The sequence below is a fragment of the Acanthopagrus latus genome, chromosome 2 (assembly GCF_904848185.1).
Source record: "Acanthopagrus latus isolate v.2019 chromosome 2, fAcaLat1.1, whole genome shotgun sequence".
Classification (NCBI taxonomy): Eukaryota; Metazoa; Chordata; class Actinopteri; order Spariformes; family Sparidae; genus Acanthopagrus; species Acanthopagrus latus.
In genome coordinates, this window is record NC_051040.1 from 11,565,246 (window position 1) to 11,588,051 (window position 22,806).

Genomic DNA, 22,806 nt, shown 5'->3' on the forward strand with positions numbered 1-22,806 from the left:
TTATGAAACTTGCCCAGTCCTGTTTCCTGCAGCTACAAAATGTTGCAAAAATCAAAAGATTCCTGTCCTCCAGTGATCTGGAACAAGTAAGTCATGGCTTCATTTTCTCCTGTCTAGATTACTGTAACTCTCTCTACACTTGCCTCAGCCAGTCTTCGTTAAACCGATTACACTTAGTCCAAAATGCAGCCGCTAGACATTTAACCAGAACCAGTCGTCGGTCCTATATTACTCTTGTTCTTCCATCACTTCATTGGCTTCCTGTGAAATTCAGAATCAATTAAAAAATCTTACTGATAACATATAAGGCACTTCATGACCTTCCCCAGTTACATCTCAAATCTCCCTTTTTCCTTATTCCACTCCACTCTTCAAATTTCAGCCTTTTATCTGTTCCACACTCAAACTGTAAAACAAAAGCTGACTGTGCCTTCGCTGTTTTAGCCCCAGCATTGTGGAATTATGAAGTCTCCCCCATTCACTAAGACTAACTGAATCTGTGGACAGTTTTAAGCAGCTGCTCAAAACCCACCTCTGCAGGCAAGCCTTTTTTATAGATTTCCTTGTTTGTTTCCTCATCTGTTGTGCCTCTCTTATTTATCGCTCCCCTCTGTTTTATCTTCCCTGTTTGTCCTTCTTGCTCTCTTTGTTTGCATTTTTGTGTGCTGCTATGTTTATCTGTTTTGTTGTTTAGAACTTTGGATCTCTGTATCAAAAGGTGCTATATTCATAAAGTTTTACTTTACTTACTTACTTTCCTTACCCTTACAACCAAATAAAACTATAGACGCCACACTTAACGCTACTAACATGGATCTACAATGGCTTAATTAGACAATGCAAACTGTAATTTGACTAATAGGGTGCCATATTGACAATGGTCAGACAAAGAACATAGCTCTTAAAGCCAGAAAAGGCCAAAAAAAAAAAATACTTAAAAAAAAAAAGAACATAGCTCAGAGGATGATGCATTTATTTATGCACTATGTAACAGAGTTTAGTAAATTACAAGGTCATGTTTTTTCTGGTTACAACCTTGTTAGTGCTTGATTATAATTTCGTCAAGGTTTATTGGTAACATTACAAGAAAACTGTTCAGCAAATTACAGACTGTTATGTGATTAAAAGATAGCTGGTCCATGTTGGTAGCAGTGAATGTGGTATCTTTGTTATAATTTGGTAGAAGGGGTAGAATGGCATCTCATTAAGATATTTTGGATTTTATATTTGATATTTTGATTCATTTATATTGAAGAATCCTTTTATTTGTGTTTTATGTTGTTGATTTGATTGTGTATGACATTGTGTTTTATGCTGTTATTTCAATATGCTATGGCAAGAAAATGATATGCATTGGGAAAAATTCTATTGTATTACAATTAATGTCCTTAATGTAATGAAGGCAGATGTCTATGTGACAGTCTGGTTAGCAAATTATATTCTACCTGAGGCCAGAAAATGCCTTTGCTACCTTGTCAAGTTTTCAGGATGATTTCGGTGCTCCCTTCCCCAGCATGTTCTTTTTTGTATTATTCTCTGGTTTCAGTAAAATAATGTAACATTTTGGAGAAAAAATACAAATGAGCAGTCCAAAACTTGAAGCCAGAATAGCAAATATCTCCACAGCTACACTGAACTTCCCAGGAGAGCTGACATATGCTGGGATAAATGTGATCCATACAGCGCAGAATATCAACATGCTAAATGTGATAAATTTGGCTTCATTGAAATTATCAGGCAGTTTCCGAGCAAGAAAAGCAAGAATAAAACATAACATGGCCAGAAGTCCTATGTACCCAAGTACAGCCCAAAAGCCTACAGCTGAGCCCAGAGCACACTCTAAGATGATTTTGTTCTTGAATATTTTAAAATTCTTGAAGGGAAAAGGAGGAGAAATTGTTAACCAGAGGATACATATGATAACTTGTAAAATAGTGAAACCCAGAACACTGAGTTTCTGCTGTGCAGGCCCAAACCATTTCATCACATCACTACCTGGGAGTGTGGCCCTGAAGGCCATTAACACCACTATTGTTTTCCCCAGAACACAAGAGATACAGAGGACAAAGGTGATGCCGAATGCTGTGTGTCGCAGCATGCAGGACCACTCAGAGGGCCGGCCGATGAAGGTCAGAGAACACAGGAAACACAGAGTCAAGGAGAAGAGCAGCAGGAAGCTCAGCTCAGAGTTGTTGGCCCTGACAACAGGAGTCTGTCTGTATCTGAAGAAAATGAACGCCACAACAGCAGTCATGCATGTTCCAAAGAGAGAAGCTGCAGTGAGCAGTGCTCCCATAATCTCTTCATATGAGAGAAACTCTGTCTCCTTCTGTACACAGGCATCTCTTCTCTCATTTGACCAGAAGTCGGAGTGACATTGCACACAGATGATAGAATCTGAAAAAAAGTGTATTGAATCAGAGGACCAAAGATAATGATTTCAGATTTGTTTTAACTTAGCTCAAGAAGGGTTTGAGACATGCAGCACTTTACTTCTGACCAACAAAGTGATAACTGAAAAAAATCCCCTTCATATGGATTTTTAATGGAACAGACATTTTAATGTCATTTGCACGCTGCATCTCATCGTATTTCCCAGCGGACGCATGTAAGCACATAACAACAGAGGGCCAGGGATAGAGCTTTGTTGAGTACCACATGTCAGAGAAAAGCTCTTTTTCTACAGCAGCATACATATTGCCAACCCACTTGGTAGGTGATCCAATGGAATAAAAAGAGCAACTTCCTAATGTTGAGCTGTGATCATGATTAATAAAAAAACTGAGCAATCTCAGAAAATCCTCTATAATTAAAAGATCTGACTTCAATTAGAGAAGGTTTGCTAGTTTGACATCAACAAAAACCTGATTCAGATGTATATGAGATTATGATAATTCATAGAAGAAACCATGTTTCGGTAAAATACAAAGAAAAACAAAAGAAAAAAAATATGTAAAAACATCTGATGATGTTGACAATTCATAAAAAAAGAAAATTAGCAGACGAGATGAAAACTATCTGCATGCTGAGGCAGAGGGAACATACTGCGAGCCTTTTCATAATAGGACTATGCTGGTAATAATTTTCTGTCTACTGGTTAGTACATATAGATTCTCAATATTAGCAACACATCATTACTTATCAATTAAGTTAATGAGTAAAACATTCTGGGTTTATGAGTCATACTGGGAGGTAAAAAAAATACACTGCTGCTGACAATGCCTGCTGCAATCCCTGGCCTGAGAATGATGGGGGGAGAAAAAAATCAGGCTCTTGCAATTTTTTTAATTATTTTTCTCATATGTATGAAAAACACTGAAAGCTGAGTCAATTTGAATGCCTTTGTGTTACAGTCAAATTGTGTTTTTTTTAAATTGATGGGCATTTCCAAGACTGCATCAATTAATGTAGCTGATTTCAGACTTATGTACTAGCATCTATCAGGGACATTTTATCTTGATCTGTTGATTCTTGAACACGTTGTTTTTCATTTGCTTAAAATTGGCATACGGACATAAATATTTATATATTTATGCTTGATCTTGCATTAAATATCACTAAACCTGTGGCATTGCTTATTTCTCCCTCTGCACATCTTAAACAGTCATAGCAGCAGACAGGCTTTCCTTTCTGCAGGACCTTGCGAGTTCCTGGTGGGCATTTCTCACTGCAAACTGACAGAGGGACCTGCATGATAAAAATAGACAATGACACTTCGACAAGGTACTGATGCAAGAATCAATCAATAATGTCAAGAATCGAACACAGACATTCTAATACAGCGACAACAGCTGAAAAAACTTATAACAAAAATTGCAATTACAGTGGTCACATGGTATCTTACCTGGACTGAGTTCTGGGCCCATGTTAAAGACTTATTTTTCAGATTAAGCTGTTTCTCTGCAGGTAAAGATGCATCATAAAGACCGACTCTGACAAACTCCACAATACCATTTTCTGTTGGCTGCCAGTTTATAATTTCATACTTTGCTGCTGGGTCTCCATTTTCATCAAAGTAAACCTCATCTCCTTCCTTTGTTGTGAACCGAATCTTTCTTATGTGCTGTAAAATCTAATAATAGATGTACCAATGTAGATCAATATCTGACAAATGTCTCATTATTTTTTTTCAATATAACAACATCAGTCGTTGGTGTTCAACTCACCGTGAAAGGATCTAGCTGCACCTTGTTGTTGCATGTTTTATTACAGCTTAGAACATTATGAAGTGCATGGGCCATAGCATACACTCCTTTATAAACATTGTAAAAGAGAGGCATGAGTGTCATATCAGTATATGTGTTTTGCACTTCAGTCACATCTTCATGTCCAGTACATTCTCTCTGATTTTCTACTGATGACTTTAATTGCTTGAACTTACAACTAAACAATGTCTCCCAAAACTCTGTAAACAATTCATTACTAGATGAATTGAGCGGCTTCACATCCAAAATGAACTCTCTCATGCCACTGACATGTGCACTGGGGATGAACAGGCCTATGGCACCATCCAGAATATGATGCTTATCCCGGGCTGCAGTTTGGAAATCAAAGATCCAGCTCTCAGTGCCCACCCACTGATACCCAGTCAAGTTGTGATAAGACATTTCCTGTATTATCAGATGTAATTCCGTAGGGAGGAGGAAAGTGACAATCACCTTGGAAGTGGAAGCTTTGATAATGTCAGCTATCTGCTGTATTTTGTCTGGTGGATCTGTTCGAAAGACAGATACAGAGTACTCCAGACAGATACCCAGCTGCTGGGCAGTTTCTATGAATGTGGCCATGCCATTATTACCATAATCATCATTAGTTCTAATAGCTCCAACCCAAGTCCACCCAAAGTACTTGACCAACTGTGCCAGGGCTCTGCTCTGGTAGTCATCACTGGGTATTGTTCTGAGGAATGATGGGTACTTGGTTTTATCACTGAGACAAGCGCAAGTTGCAACATGGCCGATCTAAAAGACAAAAAACATATAATATCCCCAGATGACAACATGTTTACAATGCTGAATATGATTTTTATGACTTTCCCATTTCTTGAACTCTTTGGAATAATTACAGAATTATAATCAGATTTTGTCATTTTAATTTATCCAAATGTTACCCACCAGTGGTACATTATAGGGTCCAAGAAGAGTAGATATTGCCATGCCAGGAGAGGAAGCTGTTCCCACCATATTAGCCTGCACTTGAGTACATGTTGTGTCAGAGGATGCAAATCCCACTTCATCTCTAGTAATAGAGGCCAGTGCAACCCTCAATCCTCTCACAATGGAGCCACAGTTATCAAAGAGCTTGTAGCCCAGAATGATGCCAGGCAGTATGTGTGTGCTGTTATTAATCTCCTCTATGGCAAAGAGCATCGCCTGGGCATACTGGAACCCTCTGAAATTCAAACTGGATGCAGACAGTTATAAATTGTTTGCCATGCAAATGCACCAAAGTTGAACTATGAAACAACATAGTAAATTTCTCAAATCAAAATGGATTTTACTGTCTAATCACCTGATACATTGCACTGGCTTTGGTTTGTGCAGATAGGTATCCTGTGTGACTTTCCACATTCTGTGGAAATCAAAGAATCCCCCCAACATAATGTCCCCATCCTTAGATAGCACTGGGTTCTCTGGATCCCCTCTCCGCCTGCACACTGACTCTTGAGTCTGTGAGAAAGATATCACCAACAACAAATGTAAGAGTGCCAAACCCTTCTCTGGCTGAGTCTGAGGGGACATCATAGCATCTAAGACAGCTAAACCACTGGGTGGCATTACATGCACCTCAGTGTAAATACACATTTTACACTTGTGCTTATACATTTTGGAGAGGGAAAAAAAAAAAGGAAAAGAAACATGATGCTTATCTATGTGTACTTAACCAAGTTGGTTGTGAGGAGGGAGGTGCCCAAACAGAAAGTTTTTCCACTACACTTCCACTTCCACTATTAGTGCACTGCAATGTGCCCCGTTCAATTTTCAAGGAAGATAGTACGTTATTGAGTATCATTCCCAGGTTGTCAAATGCTGATGCTTTGTGTTGGCCGTTTCATTGGCCTGGCCAGCTGGCCCAGAAACATCACTGTTTGATGACCTGGTAATCAGACTTAATCTTAACAATAGACTATCTTTCTTGAGAATTGCCTACTTCAGCTTTGCCTGGTTTGTTTTACCTCATTTGGGGAGCAGGGCAACAAGACTTGAACACAATGTTATCACATTGTTAAGTTAACATGGCTATTGTGTCATCACAATGACATGTGTATGAGTTTGTGTGTGGCATTTTCCTCTCAAAGTGGACAGAGGAGGATGAACAATGATTAGGAGTCACGTTTGCCTCCACCTGATGAATGTCACTCCAATATCAAGTCCACTTTTAGCTCTGTTTTAATATCCATTAACTCTTCATCTGTGCATTTCTTTCATCTGAGGTGTGGTGATGGGCAGGAGTGAATGCAATGCCATAGCAAATCCAAAAGATATTCATCAGACACTACCCTTGCTACCAAATAATACCATAGACACCACATTAATTCTGCCAACATGGACATACAATGGCTTGATTAGACAACGCAGACTGTAATTTGACAAAAATAGTGCTATACTGACAATGATCAGACAAAGAACATAGCTCAAGGGATGATACATTTATGTGTACTCCATGTAACATACAGTAGTTCATGTTATTACAGGGTAATGTGTTGCTGTTTATAACCTTGTTAGCACCTTATTCGACTTTTGTCAAGGTTTATTGATGACATTACAAAAAACCTGTTCAGCAAATTATAGCCTGTGTTGTGTAATTAAAAGATTGTACGTCCGTGCTGATAGCATTAAGTGTGTTGTATGCAGTTATTTCAATATCCTATGCTAAGGAAATGGTGTATATTTCAAAGAATCTGCAGTATTACAATTAATGTCCTCAGTGAAATGAAGGTAGATGTCTGTTTCATAGTTTGTTTAGAAATCATTCTCTGTGAGGTCAGAGAATTCCTTTGCCACCTCATCAAGTTTTCAGGATGATTTTGGTGCTCCCTTCCCCATCATTTTCTTTTTTGTATTATTTTCTGGTTTCAGTAAAATAATGTAACATTTTGGAATAAAAATACAAATGAGCAGTCCAAAACTTGAAGCCAGAATGGCAAATATCTCCACAGCTACACTGAACTTCCCAGGAGAGCTGACATACGCTGGGATAAATGTGATCCATACTGCACAGAATATCAGCATGCTAAAGGTGATAAATTTGGCTTCATTGAAATTATCAGGCAGTTTCCGAGCCAGAAAAGCAAGAATGAAACATAACATAGCCAGAAGTCCTATGTACCCAAGTACAGCCCAAAAGCCTACAGCTGAGCCCAGAGCACACTCTAAGATGATTTTATCCTTGAATATTTTAAAATTCTCAAATGGAAAAGGAGGAGAAATTGTTAACCAGAGGATACATATGATAACTTGTATAAGAGTGAAACCCAGAACACTGAGTTTCTGCTGTGCAGGCCCAAACCATTTCATCACATCACTACCTGGGAGTGTGGCCCTGAAGGCCATTAACACCACTATTGTTTTCCCCAGAACACAAGAGATACAGAGGACAAAGGTGATGCCGAACGCTGTGTGTCGCAGCATGCAGGACCACTCAGAGGGCCGGCCGATGAAGGTCAGAGAACACAGGAAACACAGAGTCAAGGAGAAGAGCAGCAGGAAGCTCAGCTCAGAGTTGTTGGCTCTGACAACAGGAGTCTGTCTGTATCTGAAGAAAATGAACGCCACAACAGCAGTCATGCATGTTCCAAAGAGAGAAGCTGCAGTGAGCAGTGCTCCCATAATCTCTTCATATGAGAGAAACTCTGCTTCCTTCTTTACACAGGAATCTCTTCTCTCATTTGACCAGAAGTCGGGTTGACATTGCTCACAGATGACTGAATCTGAAAAAATATATATATATATTTAAGCAGAGGACAAAAAATAATGATTTCATTATTTTATATATATATATATATATATATATATATATATATATATATATATATATATGTATATATATATATATATATATATATATATATATATGATTTTTTTTTACCTTTTTTATGGCTTTATTTGATAGTTGAGCTGAAGAGGTGACAGGAAACAGGATGAGAGAGAGGGGGAGTGATACACCGCAAAGTGACCTGGGATTACAGAATAATAATAAGATTGTTACAATTTAATTTATGCAAATCTTACTCACCAGTGGTATACGAAAGGGTCCAAGAACAGTAGATATTCCCAAGCCAGGAGAGGAAGAAGTTCCCACAATATTAGCCTGTACTTGGGTACATGTTGTGTCAGAGGGTGTAAATGCCACTTCATTTCTAGTAATAGAGGCCAGTGCAACCCTCACACCTCTGACAATGGAGCCACAGACATCATAAATCTTATAGCCCAGAGAGATGCCAGGCAGCATGTCTGTGCTGTTATTAATCTCCTCTATGGCAAAGAGCATTGCCTGGGCATACTGGAACCCTCTGAAATTCAAGCTGGATGCAGACAGTTGTAAACAGATGCAAATGCAACCATGTTGAACCATGAAACAACATCATAGTAAATGCATGAATCAAATGATTTTACAGATTGTTTTCAGATAGTGAATATCTAATTTTTGATGTATTTTGTTAGTTGGTGCTGTTAGGTATTTGATCTGCAAATAATATTGTCACAATCTAAATTACCTGGTACATTGCAATTGCTTTGGTTTGTGCATGAAGGTGTCCTGGTTGGATTTCCACCCTCTGTGGGAAGCAAAGAATCCCCCCAACATAATGTCCCCATCCTTAGATAGCAGCGGGTTCTCTGGATCCCCTCTCCGCCTGCACACTGACTCTTGAGCTTGGGAGAAAGATATCACCAACAACAAATGTAAGAGTGCCAAACCCTTCTCTGGCTGAGTCTGAGTGGACATCATCCCATCTAAAAGGGCTAAACTACTGCATGGCATCACATGCACCTCAGTGTGAATGAAGAGTTCACACTTGTACTTATACATTTTGGAGAAGAATTAACAAAACAGCGATTTTCATCCATGTGAACTTACAAAGTGGGCTGTGAGGAGGGAGGTGCTGAATAAGAAAACAAGTTTTTGCCATTAGGGTATTAGTGCATTGCAATGTGCGCATAAGCTCATTATTGTCAAAAAATTAAGGCTCTAGTCAATTCTCAAGGAAGATAATACATTATATCATTATATGATTGTCAAATACGGAGGGCATTGGGTTGGCCCCCAAAAAATCAGTGTTTGATGACCTGGTAATGTGATGTCATAATCAACTATCTAACTAGCTTTGTCCACCTGATGAATGTCACTCGAATATTGATTAATGAGTCTCCTTTGCCTCTTCAACTGTCTGACATGTGGTGATGGGCAGTAGCACATTACAGGTTTAGATTTGTTGCTGAATATAGCTTGTGAAGGCTGATAACAGTAATAGCAAAAGAGGCAAGATAGTTTTAACTATTAAACCTTTATTTTAATAACTCACATACATTAGAAATCATACAATAAAACAGCCTGTACAACACAAAGTTATTTATATCTAAAATGAAATTGTAAGGGGGAAGAAATCTTATATGTTTCATATATATATACGAAATTCTTCCCTGTACAAATTGAGAAGATTCAGTTCAGCTAGTTGTGCTGAGTCTTGCAGTCAGCATGATCTTTACTAGATACTATAGAAAGACAGTTATATACTTGTTTATATGTGTAACAAATGTAAATGATATGACCTTGTTTACAAAATAATAATAGTATAATTATATATGAAATATGAAACAATGTGAAAGAATATTAAAAAAAAAAAAAAAAAAGGGTGCCCTAACTTGATAGTAAGGAGTAACATGCCAATTTGTGTATCAAATCAGACAAAAATATATAGAAATACGAGGAAACAAATTAAGTTATAAACCACACACCTAAATCACGTTGCATGGAAACCACATACAATGCATTATTAGATTGATAATGTAGATACTTAAACTACTATACCAAATTATGTTCTAATTAGAAACCAAATAAAAAAACATCAAATGCAATGCCAAAATAAAAGTATATTCATCAGACACTACCCTTACTACCAAATAATACCATAGACACCACACTTAATGCTACCAGCATGGACCTACAATGGCTTAATTAAACAACACAAACTGTAATTTGACAAATATAGTGCCATACTGACAATGGTCAGACAAAGAAGAAAGAATATAGCTCAAAGGATGGTGCATTTATTTCTGCTCCATGTCACATACAGTAGTTCATTTTATTACAGGATAATGAGTTGCTGTTTACAACCTTGTTAGTGCCTTATTAGACTTCAATCAGAGTTTATTAGTGATATTGCAGGAAAAGTGTTCAGCAAATTACAGCCTGTGTTCTGTAGTTAAACGATCATAGGTCCATGTTGGTAGAATTAATTGTGGGTTCTGTGTTATAATTTGGTAGGAGGGAAAAAATAGCATCTTATTAACAAATTTTGGAATTTATTTGTGATATTGCATTTGATGTCTTATTGAATGTATGCAGTGTGCTGTATTCTGTTATTTCAATATGCTATGGTAAGGAAATTATGTACATTGGAAAAATCGACAGCATTACGATTCATGTCCTCAGTGAAATAAAGGTAGATGTCTCTTTGACAGTCTGGTTAGCAAATTATTGCGTGTGAAGACAGAAAATGCCTTTGCCACCTTATCAAGTTTTCAGGTTGATTTTGGTGCTCCTTTCCCCATCATGTTCTTTTTTGTATTATTCTCTGGTTTCAGTAAAATAATGTAACATTTTGGAGTAAAAATACAAATGAGCAGTCCAAAACTTGAAGCCAGAATAGCAAATATCTCCACAGCTACACTGAACTTCCCAGGAGAGCTGACATATGCTGGGATAAAAGTGATCCATACTGCACAGAATATCAACATGCTAAAGGTGATAAATTTGGCTTCATTAAAATTATCAGGCAGTTTACGTGCCAGAAAAGCAAGAATGAAACATAACATGGCCAGAAGTCCTATGTACCCAAGTACAGCCCAAAAGCCTACAGCTGAGCCCAGAGCACACTCTAAGATGATTTTGTTCTTGAATATTTCAAAATTCTTAAAGGGAAAAGGAGGAGAAATTGATAACCAGAGGATACATATGATAACTTGTACAAGAGTGAAAGCCAGAACACTGAGTTTCTGCTGTGCAGGCCCAAACCATTTCATCACATCACTACCTGGGAGTGTGGCCCTGAAGGCCATTAACACCACTATTGTTTTCCCCAGAACACAAGAGATGCAGAGGACAAAGGTGATGCCGAACGCTGTGTGTCGCAGCATGCAGGACCACTCAGAGGGCCGGCCGATGAAGGTCAGAGAACACAGGAAACAGAGATTCAAGGAGAAGAGCAGCAGGAAGCTCAGCTCAGAGTTGTTGGCTCTGACAACAGGTGTTTGTCTGTATCTGAAGAAAATGAACGCCACAAGAGTAGTCATGCATGTTCCAAATAGAGAAGCTGCTGTGAGCAGTGCCCCCATAATCTCTTGATATGAGAGAAACTCTGCCTCCTTCTGTACACAAGCATCTCTTCTCTCATTTGACCAGAAGTTGGGGTGGCATCCCACACACGTGATAGAATCTGAAAAAAAATAATATTGAAGCAGAGTGCCAAAATAATGATTTCAGACATGTTTTCATTACATTCAAGATGGTTTTGAGACATGCAGCGCCCTACTTCTGACTGACAAAATGATATGTTAAAATAATGCCCGCCATACTGGTTTTAAAGGAACATACCTTTTCAAGTCATATGCACAATGAATTCTATACTTGTTTATGGTATTCACCAATGGAAGAATGTATTCACAGAACAACAGGGGGCCAAAGAAAGAGCCTTGTTGATACATCAGGTCAGAGAAGAGCTTTTTCTCTACAGCAGCCAACCCACTTGGTAGGTGATCCATTAGGATAAAATGAGCAACTTGCTAATGCTAAGCAGAGATCATGAATAACAAAAACTGTAAAAGCTCAAAAACATACTGTATTAGTTTAGTTTAAAGTTGGCTTCAATGAAGGAAATTTTGCTATTAAGACATCAACACATACCTGTTTTAGATTCATATAATATTTTGATAATTCATAGATGAAGTAAAAACCAAAGATAAAAATACTATTTACCATGAAAACGGTCATTTACAAAACTTATCTCAAATGTAAAACTCATAAGCATTTTGATTCTAATAACAAATAATTTTGAAAATGAAATATATATCATCATCATCATCATCATCATCTCTCTCTCTCTCATGCTGACATGGAGGGAACATACTGTGAGCCTTTGTGTAATAGGAATATGCTGACAATTGTTTTCTTTCTGTTGTTTTGTGCAGATAGAGATAGTAGAAACATATTATTACTTTTATAATCATGTTATTGATTAAAAATGTCTGGGTTTATGAGTCATAGTGGTTGTAGCGAGTAATACACTTCGCCAAGGCTGAAAAAAATGATACTGTTGCAATCATTTCAACGATCTCTCATATGTATAAAAAACAAGGAAGCTTGAGTTATTTGAAATAGCTTTGTGTTACAATCACACTAGGGTTTTAACATTAATGGACATTTCCGAGACTGCACGAATTTAGGTTGCTGATTAAAGGCTTATGTATCAGTATTTTTTGAGGACATTTATCTTGATCTGTTGACTTCTGGAGGTCCTTTTTTTTTGTCTTGCTTAAAATACGCATGCGCACATGACAGTTTATGCTTGATCTTGCATCAAATATTACTACACCTGTGGCGTTACTTATTTCTCCCTCTGCACATCTTAAACAGTCAAAGCAGCAGACAGGTTTTCCTTTCTGCAGGACCTTGCGAGTTCCTGGTGGACATTTCTCACTGCAAACTGACAAAGGCACCTGCATGAACAAACAGACAATGACACTTTGACAGTGTTCTGATTTTGCAACAATCAGTCATTAATTGACCACATGGTATCTTACCTGTAGTGAGTTCTGTGCCCAAATTAAAGACTTATTTTGCAGAGTCAGCTGTTTCTCTGCAGGTAAAGATGCATCATAAACACCGACTCTGACAAACTCCACGATACCATTTTCTTTTGGCTGCCAGTTTACAATTTCATACTTTGCTGCTGGGTCTCCATTCTCATCAAAGTAAACCTCATCTCCTTCCTTTGTTGTGAACCGAATCTTTCTTATGTGCTGTAAAATCTAAGAAGATATACATCAATGTAGATCAATATCTGACAAATGTTTCAGCAACAAAAGTGACTCCAACATTTTTTTCAATAAAATAACATCAGTCTTTGGTGTTCAACTCACCGTGAAAGGATCTAACTGCACCTTGTTGTTACATGTTTCATTACAGCTTAGAATATTATGAAGTGCATGGGCCATAGAATACACTCCTTTATAAACATTGTAAAAGAGAGGCATGAGTGTCATATCAGTATATGTGTTTTTCACTTCAGTCACATCTTCATGTCCAGTACATTCTATCTTATTTTCTACTGATGAATTTAATTGCTTGAATGTACAGCTAAATAATTTCTCCCAAAACTCTGTAAACAATTCATTACTTGATGAATTGAGGGGCTTCACATCCAAAATGAACTCTCTCATGCCACTGACATGTGCTTTGGGGATGAAAAGGCCTATGGCACCATCCAGAATATGATGCCTATCCTGGGCTGCAGTTTGGAAATCAAAGATCCAGCTCTCAGTGCCCACCCACTGATACCCAGTCAAGTTGTGGTGAGAGAATTCCTGTATTATCACAAATAAATCTGCGGTGAGGAGGAAAGTGACAATCACCTTGGAAGTGGAAGCCTTTATAATATCAACTATCTGTCGTATTTTCTCGGGTGGATCTGTTCGAAAGACAGACACAGAATACTCCACACAGATACCCAACTGCTGGGCAGTTTCTGTGAATGTGGCCATGCCGTTATTACCATAATCATCATTTGTTCTAATAGCTCCAACCCAAGTCCAACCAAAGTACTTGACCAACTGGGCCAGGGCTCTGCTCTGGTAGTCATCACTGGGTATTGTTCTGAGGAATGATGGGTACTTGGTTTTATCACTGAGACATGCACAAGTAGCAATATGGCCGATCTAAAAGACAAAATGAATAATATCCCTAGATGATCAAACATTCACAATGCTGAATATGATTTTTTATGACTTCCTATTTTCTTGGATTGGCAGGGAGATTTCAGAATAATAATCTGACTTTTTTTTTTTTTATATCTAATTTATTCTTACCCACCAGTGGTATATGAAATGATCCAAGAACAGTAGATATTGCCATGGCCGTAGAGGAAGCTGTTCCTACCACATTAGCCTGTACTTGGGTACATGTTGTGTCAGAGGGTGCAAATCCCACTTCATCTCTAGTAATAGAGGCCAGTGCAACCCTCACGCCTTGGGCAATGTAGGCACAGTTATCATATAACTTGTATCCAAGAGAGATGCCAGGCAGTAAGTGTGTGCTGTTATTAATTTCTTCTATGGCAAAGAGCATTGCCTGGGCATACTGGAACCCTCTGAAATTCAAGCTGGATGCAGATAGTTATAAACAGATGCAAATGCAACCATGTTGAACTATGAAACAACATAGTAGATAATAATATGAAATATTTTAAAAGATTGTTCACACATAGGGAATATATCTCATTTTATAACTTTTTTGTTAATGTTTTCCGATAGATATTTGAAATGTTCATAATACGTTTCAGTCCAATTTACCTGGTACATTGCACTGGCTTTGGTTTGTGCATATAGGTATCCTGTTTGGCTATCCACCTTCTATGGAAAGTGAAGAATCCCCCCAACATAATGTCCCCATCCTTAGATAGCACCGGGTTCTCTGGATCCCCTCTCCGCCTGCACACTGACTCTTGAGAGTGAGAGAAAGACAATATCAACAGCAAATGTAAGAGTGCCCAACCCTTCTCCGGCTGCGTCTGAGTGGACATCATCACATCTAACAGAGCTCAACCACTGGGTGGCATTACATGCACCTCAGTGTAAATCCAAAGTTTCCACTTATGCTTATACATTTTGGAGAAGGAAAAAAAAAGAAAACGACATGATGTTTATCTATGTGAACTTAACCAAGTTGGTTGTGAGGAGGGAGGTGCCTAAACAGCAAAAATGTTTTTTCCACTACAGTATTAGTGTACTGCAATGTGTACAAAAGCATAATATTGTTAAGAAAATGCAGCCCAATTCAATTTTCAAGGAAGATAGTACGTTATTGAGTATCATTCTAAGGTTGTCAAATACTGATGCTTTGGGTTGGCCGCTTCATTGGCCTAGCCAGCTGGCCCAAAAACATCAGTGTTTGATGACGTGGTAATGAGACTTAACCTTAATAATGAACTATCTTTCTCTAGAATTGCCTACTTCAGCTTTGCCTCGTTTGTTTTACCTCATTTGGGGCCATTCGGAGAGCAGGGCAACAAGACTTGAACACAATGTTATCACACTGATAAGTTAACATGGCTATTGTGCCATTACAATGATATGTGTATGAGTTTGTGTGTGGCATTTTCCTCTCAAAGTGGACAGAGTAGGATGAACAATGATTAGGAGTCACGTTTGCCTCAACCTGATGAATGTCACTCTAACATCAAGTCCACTTTTTTAGTGTTACTAAGTATTGCTCGTGAAGGGTTATGGCAGTAATAGCACAAGAGGCAATATAGACTTAAATAGTATGCTTTTATGTTGATAACTCATGTACATTACAAAATACACAATAAAACAGACAGTACAACACATTTATTTACAATAATTTAGTGTAATTTTTGTCATTTTGTAATTGTGAGAAGGAAAAGTCTCATGTTTCGTATTGATACGAAATCCTTCCATGTTCAAATAGAGAAGATTGAGTTCAGTAAGTTGTGCTGAGCCTTGCAGTCAGCAATCAGATAACATTTCCCCATTAGCAGAACCAATGGGAGCAGCCTTAACAAAGACATAGCTTTGCTCTTTCGGCCTTACCAATCACTTCCACAGCATATGGGAGGAAAAGCTAAGGAGGTTTTTGTCTTTGGGGCCTGATTTTGACCTAGTCAGAATTAAAAAAAAAAAAAAAAAAAAAACATTATTAATGGTTGTGCAATCAGTAAGGAATTCTGAATTAGGGTTGTATTCTTATTTGTGCTGATAAGTTATATTACACAATTAAAGTACATTGGTAAGATATCAATAGCAAATTATAGCAAATTAGGCAATAATAAGAAATGACATGGCCTCCATTAGAAATTATTATTATTAGTTATGAATCATACACCCAAATCACATTGTATGGAAACCACTTGTATTGCATTATTAGACCTAATATGTACTTAGACTACTATACCAGATGATGTTCTCATTAGAAACCAAATGGGTGATTCTCATAAACATATGCAATTAAAAATCAAATGCAATGCCAAAGCAAATCCAAAATATGTTCATTAGACACTACCCTTACCACCAAATGATACCCAAGACACCACCCTTAATGCTACCAGCATGGATCTACAATGGCTTAATAAAACAACGCAGACTGTATTTTGACAAATACAGTGCCATATCGTGAATGGTCAAACAAAGAACATAGCTCAGAGGATAGTACGTTTATTTGTGCTCCATATTACATACAGTAGTTCATGTTATTACAGGGTAATGTGTTGCTGTTTACAACCTTGTTAGTGCCTTATCAGAAGGTCAAGGTTTATTAGTGACATTGCAAGAAAACTGTTCAGCAAATTACAGCCTGTGCTCTGTAGTTAAAAGATCATAGGTCCATGTTGGTAGCGTTAAGTGTGGTGTCTGTGTTATAATTTGGTACTAGGGATAAAATAGAGTCTTATTAATATACTTTGGAATTGATATGTGATATTGCAGTTGATGTCTTATTGAATAATGTTTTAATGTGTAATATACTGTATGTAGTGTGTTGTATGCTGTTCTATCAATATGCTATGGTAAGGAAATCATGTACATTGGAAAAATTGACAGCATTACAATTCATGTCCTCAGTGAAATGAAGGTAGATGTCTCTTTGACAGTCTGGTTAGCAAATTATCGCGTGTGAAGACAGACAATTTCTTTGCCACCTTATCAAGTTTTCAGGATGATTTTGGTGCTCCTTTCCCCATCATGTTCTTTTTTGTATTCTTCTCTGGTTTCAGTAAGATAATGTAACATTTTGGAGTAAAAATACAAATGAGCAGTCCAAAACTTGAAGCCAGAATAGCAAATATCTCCACAGCTACACTGAACTTCCCAGGAGAGCTGACATATGCTGGGATAAAAGTGATCCATACTGCACAGAATATCAACATGCTAAAGGTGATAAATTTGGCTTCATTGAAATTATCAGGCAGTTTCCGAGCCAGAAAAGCAAGTATGAAACAAAACATGGCCAGAAGTCCAATGTACCCAAGTACAGCCCAAAAGCCTACAGCTGAGCCCAGAGCACACTCTAAGATGATTTTGTTCTTGAATATTTTAAAATTCTTAAAGGGAAAAGGAGGAGAAATTGTTAACCAGAGGATACATATGATAACTTGTATAAGAGTGAAACCCAGAACACTGAGTTTCTGCTGTGTAGGCCCAAACCATTTCATCACATCACTACCTGGGAGTGTGGCCCTGAAGGCCATTAACACCACTATTGTTTTCCCCAGAACACAAGAGATACAGAGGACAAAGGTGATGCCGAATGCTGTGTGTCGCAGCATGCAGGACCACTCAGAGGGCCGGCCGATGAAGGTCAGAGAACACAGGAAACACAGAGTCAAGGAGAAGAGCAGCAGGAAGCTCAGCTCAGAGTTGTTGGCCCTGACAACAGGAGTCTGTCTGTATCTGAAGAAAATGAACGCCACAACAGCAGTCATGCATGTTCCAAAGAGAGAAGCTGCAGTGAGCAGTGCTCCCATAATCTCTTCATATGAGAGGAACTCTGTCTCCTTCTTTACACAGGCATCTCTTCTCTCATTTGACCAGAAGTCGGGGTGACATTGCTCACAGATGACTGAATCTGAAAAAAATAATAATGAAGCAGAGTGCCAAAAATAACGATTTCAGACGTGTTTTCATTAAATTCAAGAAGGTTTGGAGACACGTAGCGCCCTACTTCTGACCAACAAAATGATATGTGGAAAAAATTACCCGCCATACTGGTTTTAAATGGAACATGCCTTTTCAAATAATCTTAACACTGAATCTTATATCTGTTTATGGTATTTGCCAGTGGAAACATATATGCACAGAACAACAGTAGGCCAGAGAGAGAGCCTTGTTGATACCTCAGGTCAGCGAAGAGCTTTTTCTCTACAGCTAGAGGTCTATTGCCAACCCTCTTGGTAGATGATCCAATGGAATAAAATGAGCAACTTGCTAATGCTAAGCTGAGATGATGAATGATAAAAACAGAAAAATCTAAAATAATTCTCTATTAGTTAAAGATTTGGCTTCAGTGAGGGAATATTTGCTAGTAAGACATGAACAGAAACTTGTTTTAAATTCGTATGATGTTTTGATAATTCATAGACGTAAAAGTAAAGTAACCCCCCCCAAAATAAAAATTAAAACAAATACTTTTTTACTATGAAAACTGTCATTTACAAAACTAATCTCAAATTTAAAATGTTACTCTAAATTATTTTCTAATTATAATATAATATAATATAATATAATATAATATAATATAATATAATATAATATAATATAATATAATATAATGAGATCAGATTAAAACAAAATCATTTGCAACATGTCATTTACAAGACAGGTCTCAGTTTTAAAAGTCAAGAGGGTCAAGGCTACATTTTCTAAAGACAATTGTATTCTAAAAACTAATGACTTAGAACATAAGAAAAAAAAATGTTATTTTATGTTAATATTGTGGTTTTCAAAAAATGAGAAAAAAAACATTGTCAATGTCAATACATTTTTTCACAATTTTGGTGAGCCTTTTTTAACAGGAATATGCTGACAATTGTTTTCTTTCTATTGTTTAGTGCAGATAGTGTCTAGGTTTATGAGTCATACTGGTTGTAACAAAAAATGCACTGGTGCCGGGCTGAAAAAATGAGACTGTTGCAATCTTTTCAACGATCTCTCATGTATGTAAAAAATAATGAAGGTTGAGTTGCTTAAAATACCTTTGTGTTACAATCACACTAGGGTTTTAACATAGATGAGCATGTCTGAGACTGCATGAATTAAGGATGCTGATTAAAGGCTTGTCTATCAGTATTTTTTGAGGACATTTATCTTGATCTTTTGACTTCTGAAGGTAAATATTTTCATTTTGCTAAAATAGGCATATGCACATGACAAGTTTTACGTTGATGTTTAATCAAATATTACTACACCTGTGGCGTTACTTATTTCTCCCTCAGCACATCTTACACAGTCAAAGCAGCAGACAGGTTTTCCTTTCTGCAGGACCTTGCGAGTTCCTGGTGGACATTTCTCACTGCAAACTGACAAAGGCACCTGCATGAACAAACAGACAATGACATTTTGACAATGTTCTGATTCTGCAAGAAACAATCATTAATTGATCACATGTATCTTACCTGTAGTGAGTTCTGGGCCCAAATTAAAGACTTATTTTGCAGAGTCAGCTGTTTCTCTGCAGGTAACGATGCATCATAAACACCGACTCTGACAAAGTCTACAATACCATTTTCGGTTGGCTGCCAGTTTATAATTTCATACTTTGCTGCTGGGTCTCCATTCTCATCAAAGTAAACCTCATCTCCTTCCTTTGTTGTGAACCGAATCTTTCTTATGTGCTGTAAAATCTAAGAAGATATATATCAATGTAGATCAGTATCTGAGAAATGTTTCAGCAACATAAGTGACTGCAACATTTTTTTTGTTTGTTTAATATAACAACCACTTAACAGTTATTTAATATAAAAATCAGTCTTTGGTGTTCAACTCACCGTGAAAGGATCTGGCTGCACCTTGTTGTTACATGTTTTATTACAGCTTAGAATATTATGAAGTGCATGGGCCATAGAATACACTCCTTTATAAACATTGTAAAAGAGAGGCATGAGAGTCATATCAGTGAAGGTGTTTTGCACTTCAGTCACATCCTCATTTCCCGTACATTCTGTCTGATTTTCTACTGATGAATTTAACTGCTTGAACTTACAGCTAAATAATTTCTCCCAAAACTCTGAAAACAATTCATTACTTGATGTATTTAATGGCTTCACATCCAACATGAACTCTCTCATGCCACTGACATGTGCACTGGGGATGAATAGACCTATGGCACCATCCATAATATGATGCCTATCCTGGGCTGCAGTTTGGAAATCAAAGATCCAGCTCTCAGTGCCCACCCACTGATACCCAGTCAAGTTGTGGTGAGACAATTCCTGTATTATCACATACAATTCCGTAGGGAGGAGGAAAGTGACAATGACCTTGGAAGTGGAAGCTTTGATTACGTCAACTATCTGCTGTATTTTGTCTGGTGGATCTGTTCGAAAGACAGAAACAGAGTACTCCAGACAGATACCCAGCTGCTGGGCAGTTTCTATGAATGTGGCCATGCCGTTATTACCATAATCATCATTTGTTCTAATAGCTCCAACCCAAGTCCAACCAAAGTACTTAACCAACTGTGCCAGGGCTCTGCTCTGGTAATCATCACTGGGTATTGTTCTGAGGAATGATGGGTACTTGGTTTTATCACTGAGACAAGCACAAGTAGCAATGTGGCCGATCTAAAAGACAGATAAATAATAGTTATAGCTTATAAAACATTCACAATGCTGAACATGTTTTTTTTATGACTGCCCCTTTCCTTTGACTTGCTGGATGAATTACAGAATAGTAATCAGATTTTTTTTTACAATTTAATTCATGCTTATCTTACTCACCAGTGGTATGTGAAAGGGTCCAAGAATTGTAGCTATTCCCATGCTGGGAGAGGAAGAGATTCCCACAATGTTAGCCTGTACTCGGGTGCATGTTGTGTCAGAGGGTGTAAATGCCACTTCATCCCTAGTAACAGAGGCCAGTGCAACCCTCACACCTCTGACAATGGAGCCACAAACATCATAAATCTTACAGCCCAGAGAGATGTCAGGCAGTATGTCTGTGCTGTTATTAATCTCCTCTATGGCAAAGAGCATCACCTGGGCATACTGGAACCCTCTGAAATTCAAGCTGGATGCAGACAGTTATAAATAGATGCAGATGCAACCATGTTGAACTATGAAACAACAACAAAGCAAATAAATTAATCAAATATTTTTACAGATTGTTTTTACATCGGGAATATTTCTTTTTTTTTTTTTTTCATTTAATTTGTTAAGTGGTGCCATCAGGTATTTGAAATGTAAGGAACATTTTTACAATCTAATATACCTGGTACATTGTAGTTGCTTTGGTTTGTGCATGTAGGTGTCCTGGTTGGATGTCCACCTTCTGTGGAAAGCAAAGAAACCCCCCAACATAATGTCCCCATCCTTAGATAGCAGCGGGTTCTCTGGATCCCCTCTCCGCCTGCACACTGACTCCTGAGTTTGAGAGAAAGATATCACCAACAACAAATGTAAGAGTGCCAAACCCTTTTCCGGCTGCGTCTGAGTGGACATTATCACATCTAAGAGAGCTAAACCACTGGGTGGCATCACATGCACCTCAGTAAATCAGTAAATCAAACATTTACACTTGTACTTATACATTTTGGAGAAGAAATAAACAAAACATTGATGTTTATCCATGTGAACTTACCAAGTGGGCTGTGAGGAGGGAGGTGCCCAAACAGAAAAAAAAAACAGTTTTTGTCATTAACGTATTAGTGCACTGTAATGTGTGCCAAAGCACATTATTGTCAAAAAAATTAAAGTGAAACTCTCGCCAAAAAGCAACTGATGGGTTATTTGAGATTGAATATGAGTCAAGCCTTCATGTAAATGCATAATTACAATGAAAGAGGCACTCTTATGATTAGAGTTTCAGTTTTGGGCAAGCTCATTTTCAGTGGAGTGCTGGGGGTGCTGGCACACTAGCATCAAAATCGCTATTTTTAAAACACTAAGAAGGAGAGTAATGGTGGAACGCTCATCAAGCCTGCCTGTTAGGTCGCACTCGGGCATCGACACTTTTTGTCTGCCGTGACGGTGACGCGCCGGAGATCCAGCTCCTACAGTGAATAGTCCAAAAACCTTCTTTTTGTAAAATCTACGTACACAAACAATGGTCTCATTACTCGTGTTCATGTGTAGAGACCCTGGTGGTTTAATATTGCGTCAGGCCTTCTTGCCAGTTCCCCTAGCACTCCATTGAAAATTAGCTTGCCCAAAAACAAAACTACAGTAAATCTTACAAGTGTGTCTTTCGTCATAATTATGCATTTACACGAAGGTTTGGCTCATATTCAAACACAAATAAAGCCTTAGTTGCTTTTTGGCGAGAGTTTCACTTTCAGGCTCTAGTCAATTCTCAAGGAAGATAATAGATTATTGAGTCTTATTGCCCGTCAAATACTGATGGCTTTGGGTTGGCCCAAAAAGAGTCAGTGTTTGATGACCTGGTAATGTGACTTAATAATCAGCTATCTGTCTTTAGAATTGCCTACTTCAGCTTTACCTGGTTTGTTTTAATTCATTTGTGGACAATTGGGCACCTGATGAATGTCACTCCGATTTTGACTCCACTTTTAGCTCCGTTTTAGTCTCCTTTACATCTTCAGCTGGGAAATTTGCCTGTCTGACGTGGTGATGGGCAGTAGCAC

General features: G+C 37.9%; 4 protein-coding genes across 4 annotated transcripts; all 4 read right to left on the reverse strand.

Annotated features, from left to right (window-relative positions):
* Nucleotides 1-1,483: 1,483 nt before the first annotated feature.
* Nucleotides 1,484-5,672, reverse strand: LOC119008532 (extracellular calcium-sensing receptor-like). The gene is made up of 6 exons (XM_037078945.1): nt 5,512-5,672; nt 5,115-5,403; nt 4,167-4,961; nt 3,845-4,072; nt 3,564-3,687; nt 1,484-2,397 (listed from the first exon to the last, which is right to left on the reverse strand). The coding sequence occupies exons 1-6, from the start codon at nt 5,598-5,600 to the stop codon at nt 1,484-1,486; spliced, it is 2,439 nt and encodes an 812-aa protein (XP_036934840.1). The 5' UTR covers nt 5,601-5,672.
* Nucleotides 5,673-7,016: 1,344 nt separating this feature from the next.
* LOC119008547 (extracellular calcium-sensing receptor-like) lies at nt 7,017-7,829 on the reverse strand. The gene has a single exon (XM_037078966.1). The coding sequence runs from the start codon at nt 7,827-7,829 to the stop codon at nt 7,017-7,019; it is 813 nt and encodes a 270-aa protein (XP_036934861.1).
* Nucleotides 7,830-10,742: 2,913 nt separating this feature from the next.
* On the reverse strand, nt 10,743-15,476 carry LOC119008550 (extracellular calcium-sensing receptor-like). The gene is made up of 6 exons (XM_037078980.1): nt 15,472-15,476; nt 14,347-14,596; nt 13,359-14,153; nt 13,020-13,247; nt 12,812-12,935; nt 10,743-11,656 (listed from the first exon to the last, which is right to left on the reverse strand). The coding sequence occupies exons 1-6, from the start codon at nt 15,474-15,476 to the stop codon at nt 10,743-10,745; spliced, it is 2,316 nt and encodes a 771-aa protein (XP_036934875.1).
* A 1,685-nt stretch (nt 15,477-17,161) lies between these two features.
* LOC119008557 (extracellular calcium-sensing receptor-like) lies at nt 17,162-21,199 on the reverse strand. The gene is made up of 5 exons (XM_037078993.1): nt 20,945-21,199; nt 19,994-20,788; nt 19,622-19,849; nt 19,415-19,538; nt 17,162-18,075 (listed from the first exon to the last, which is right to left on the reverse strand). The coding sequence occupies exons 1-5, from the start codon at nt 21,197-21,199 to the stop codon at nt 17,162-17,164; spliced, it is 2,316 nt and encodes a 771-aa protein (XP_036934888.1).
* Nucleotides 21,200-22,806: the final 1,607 nt, after the last annotated feature.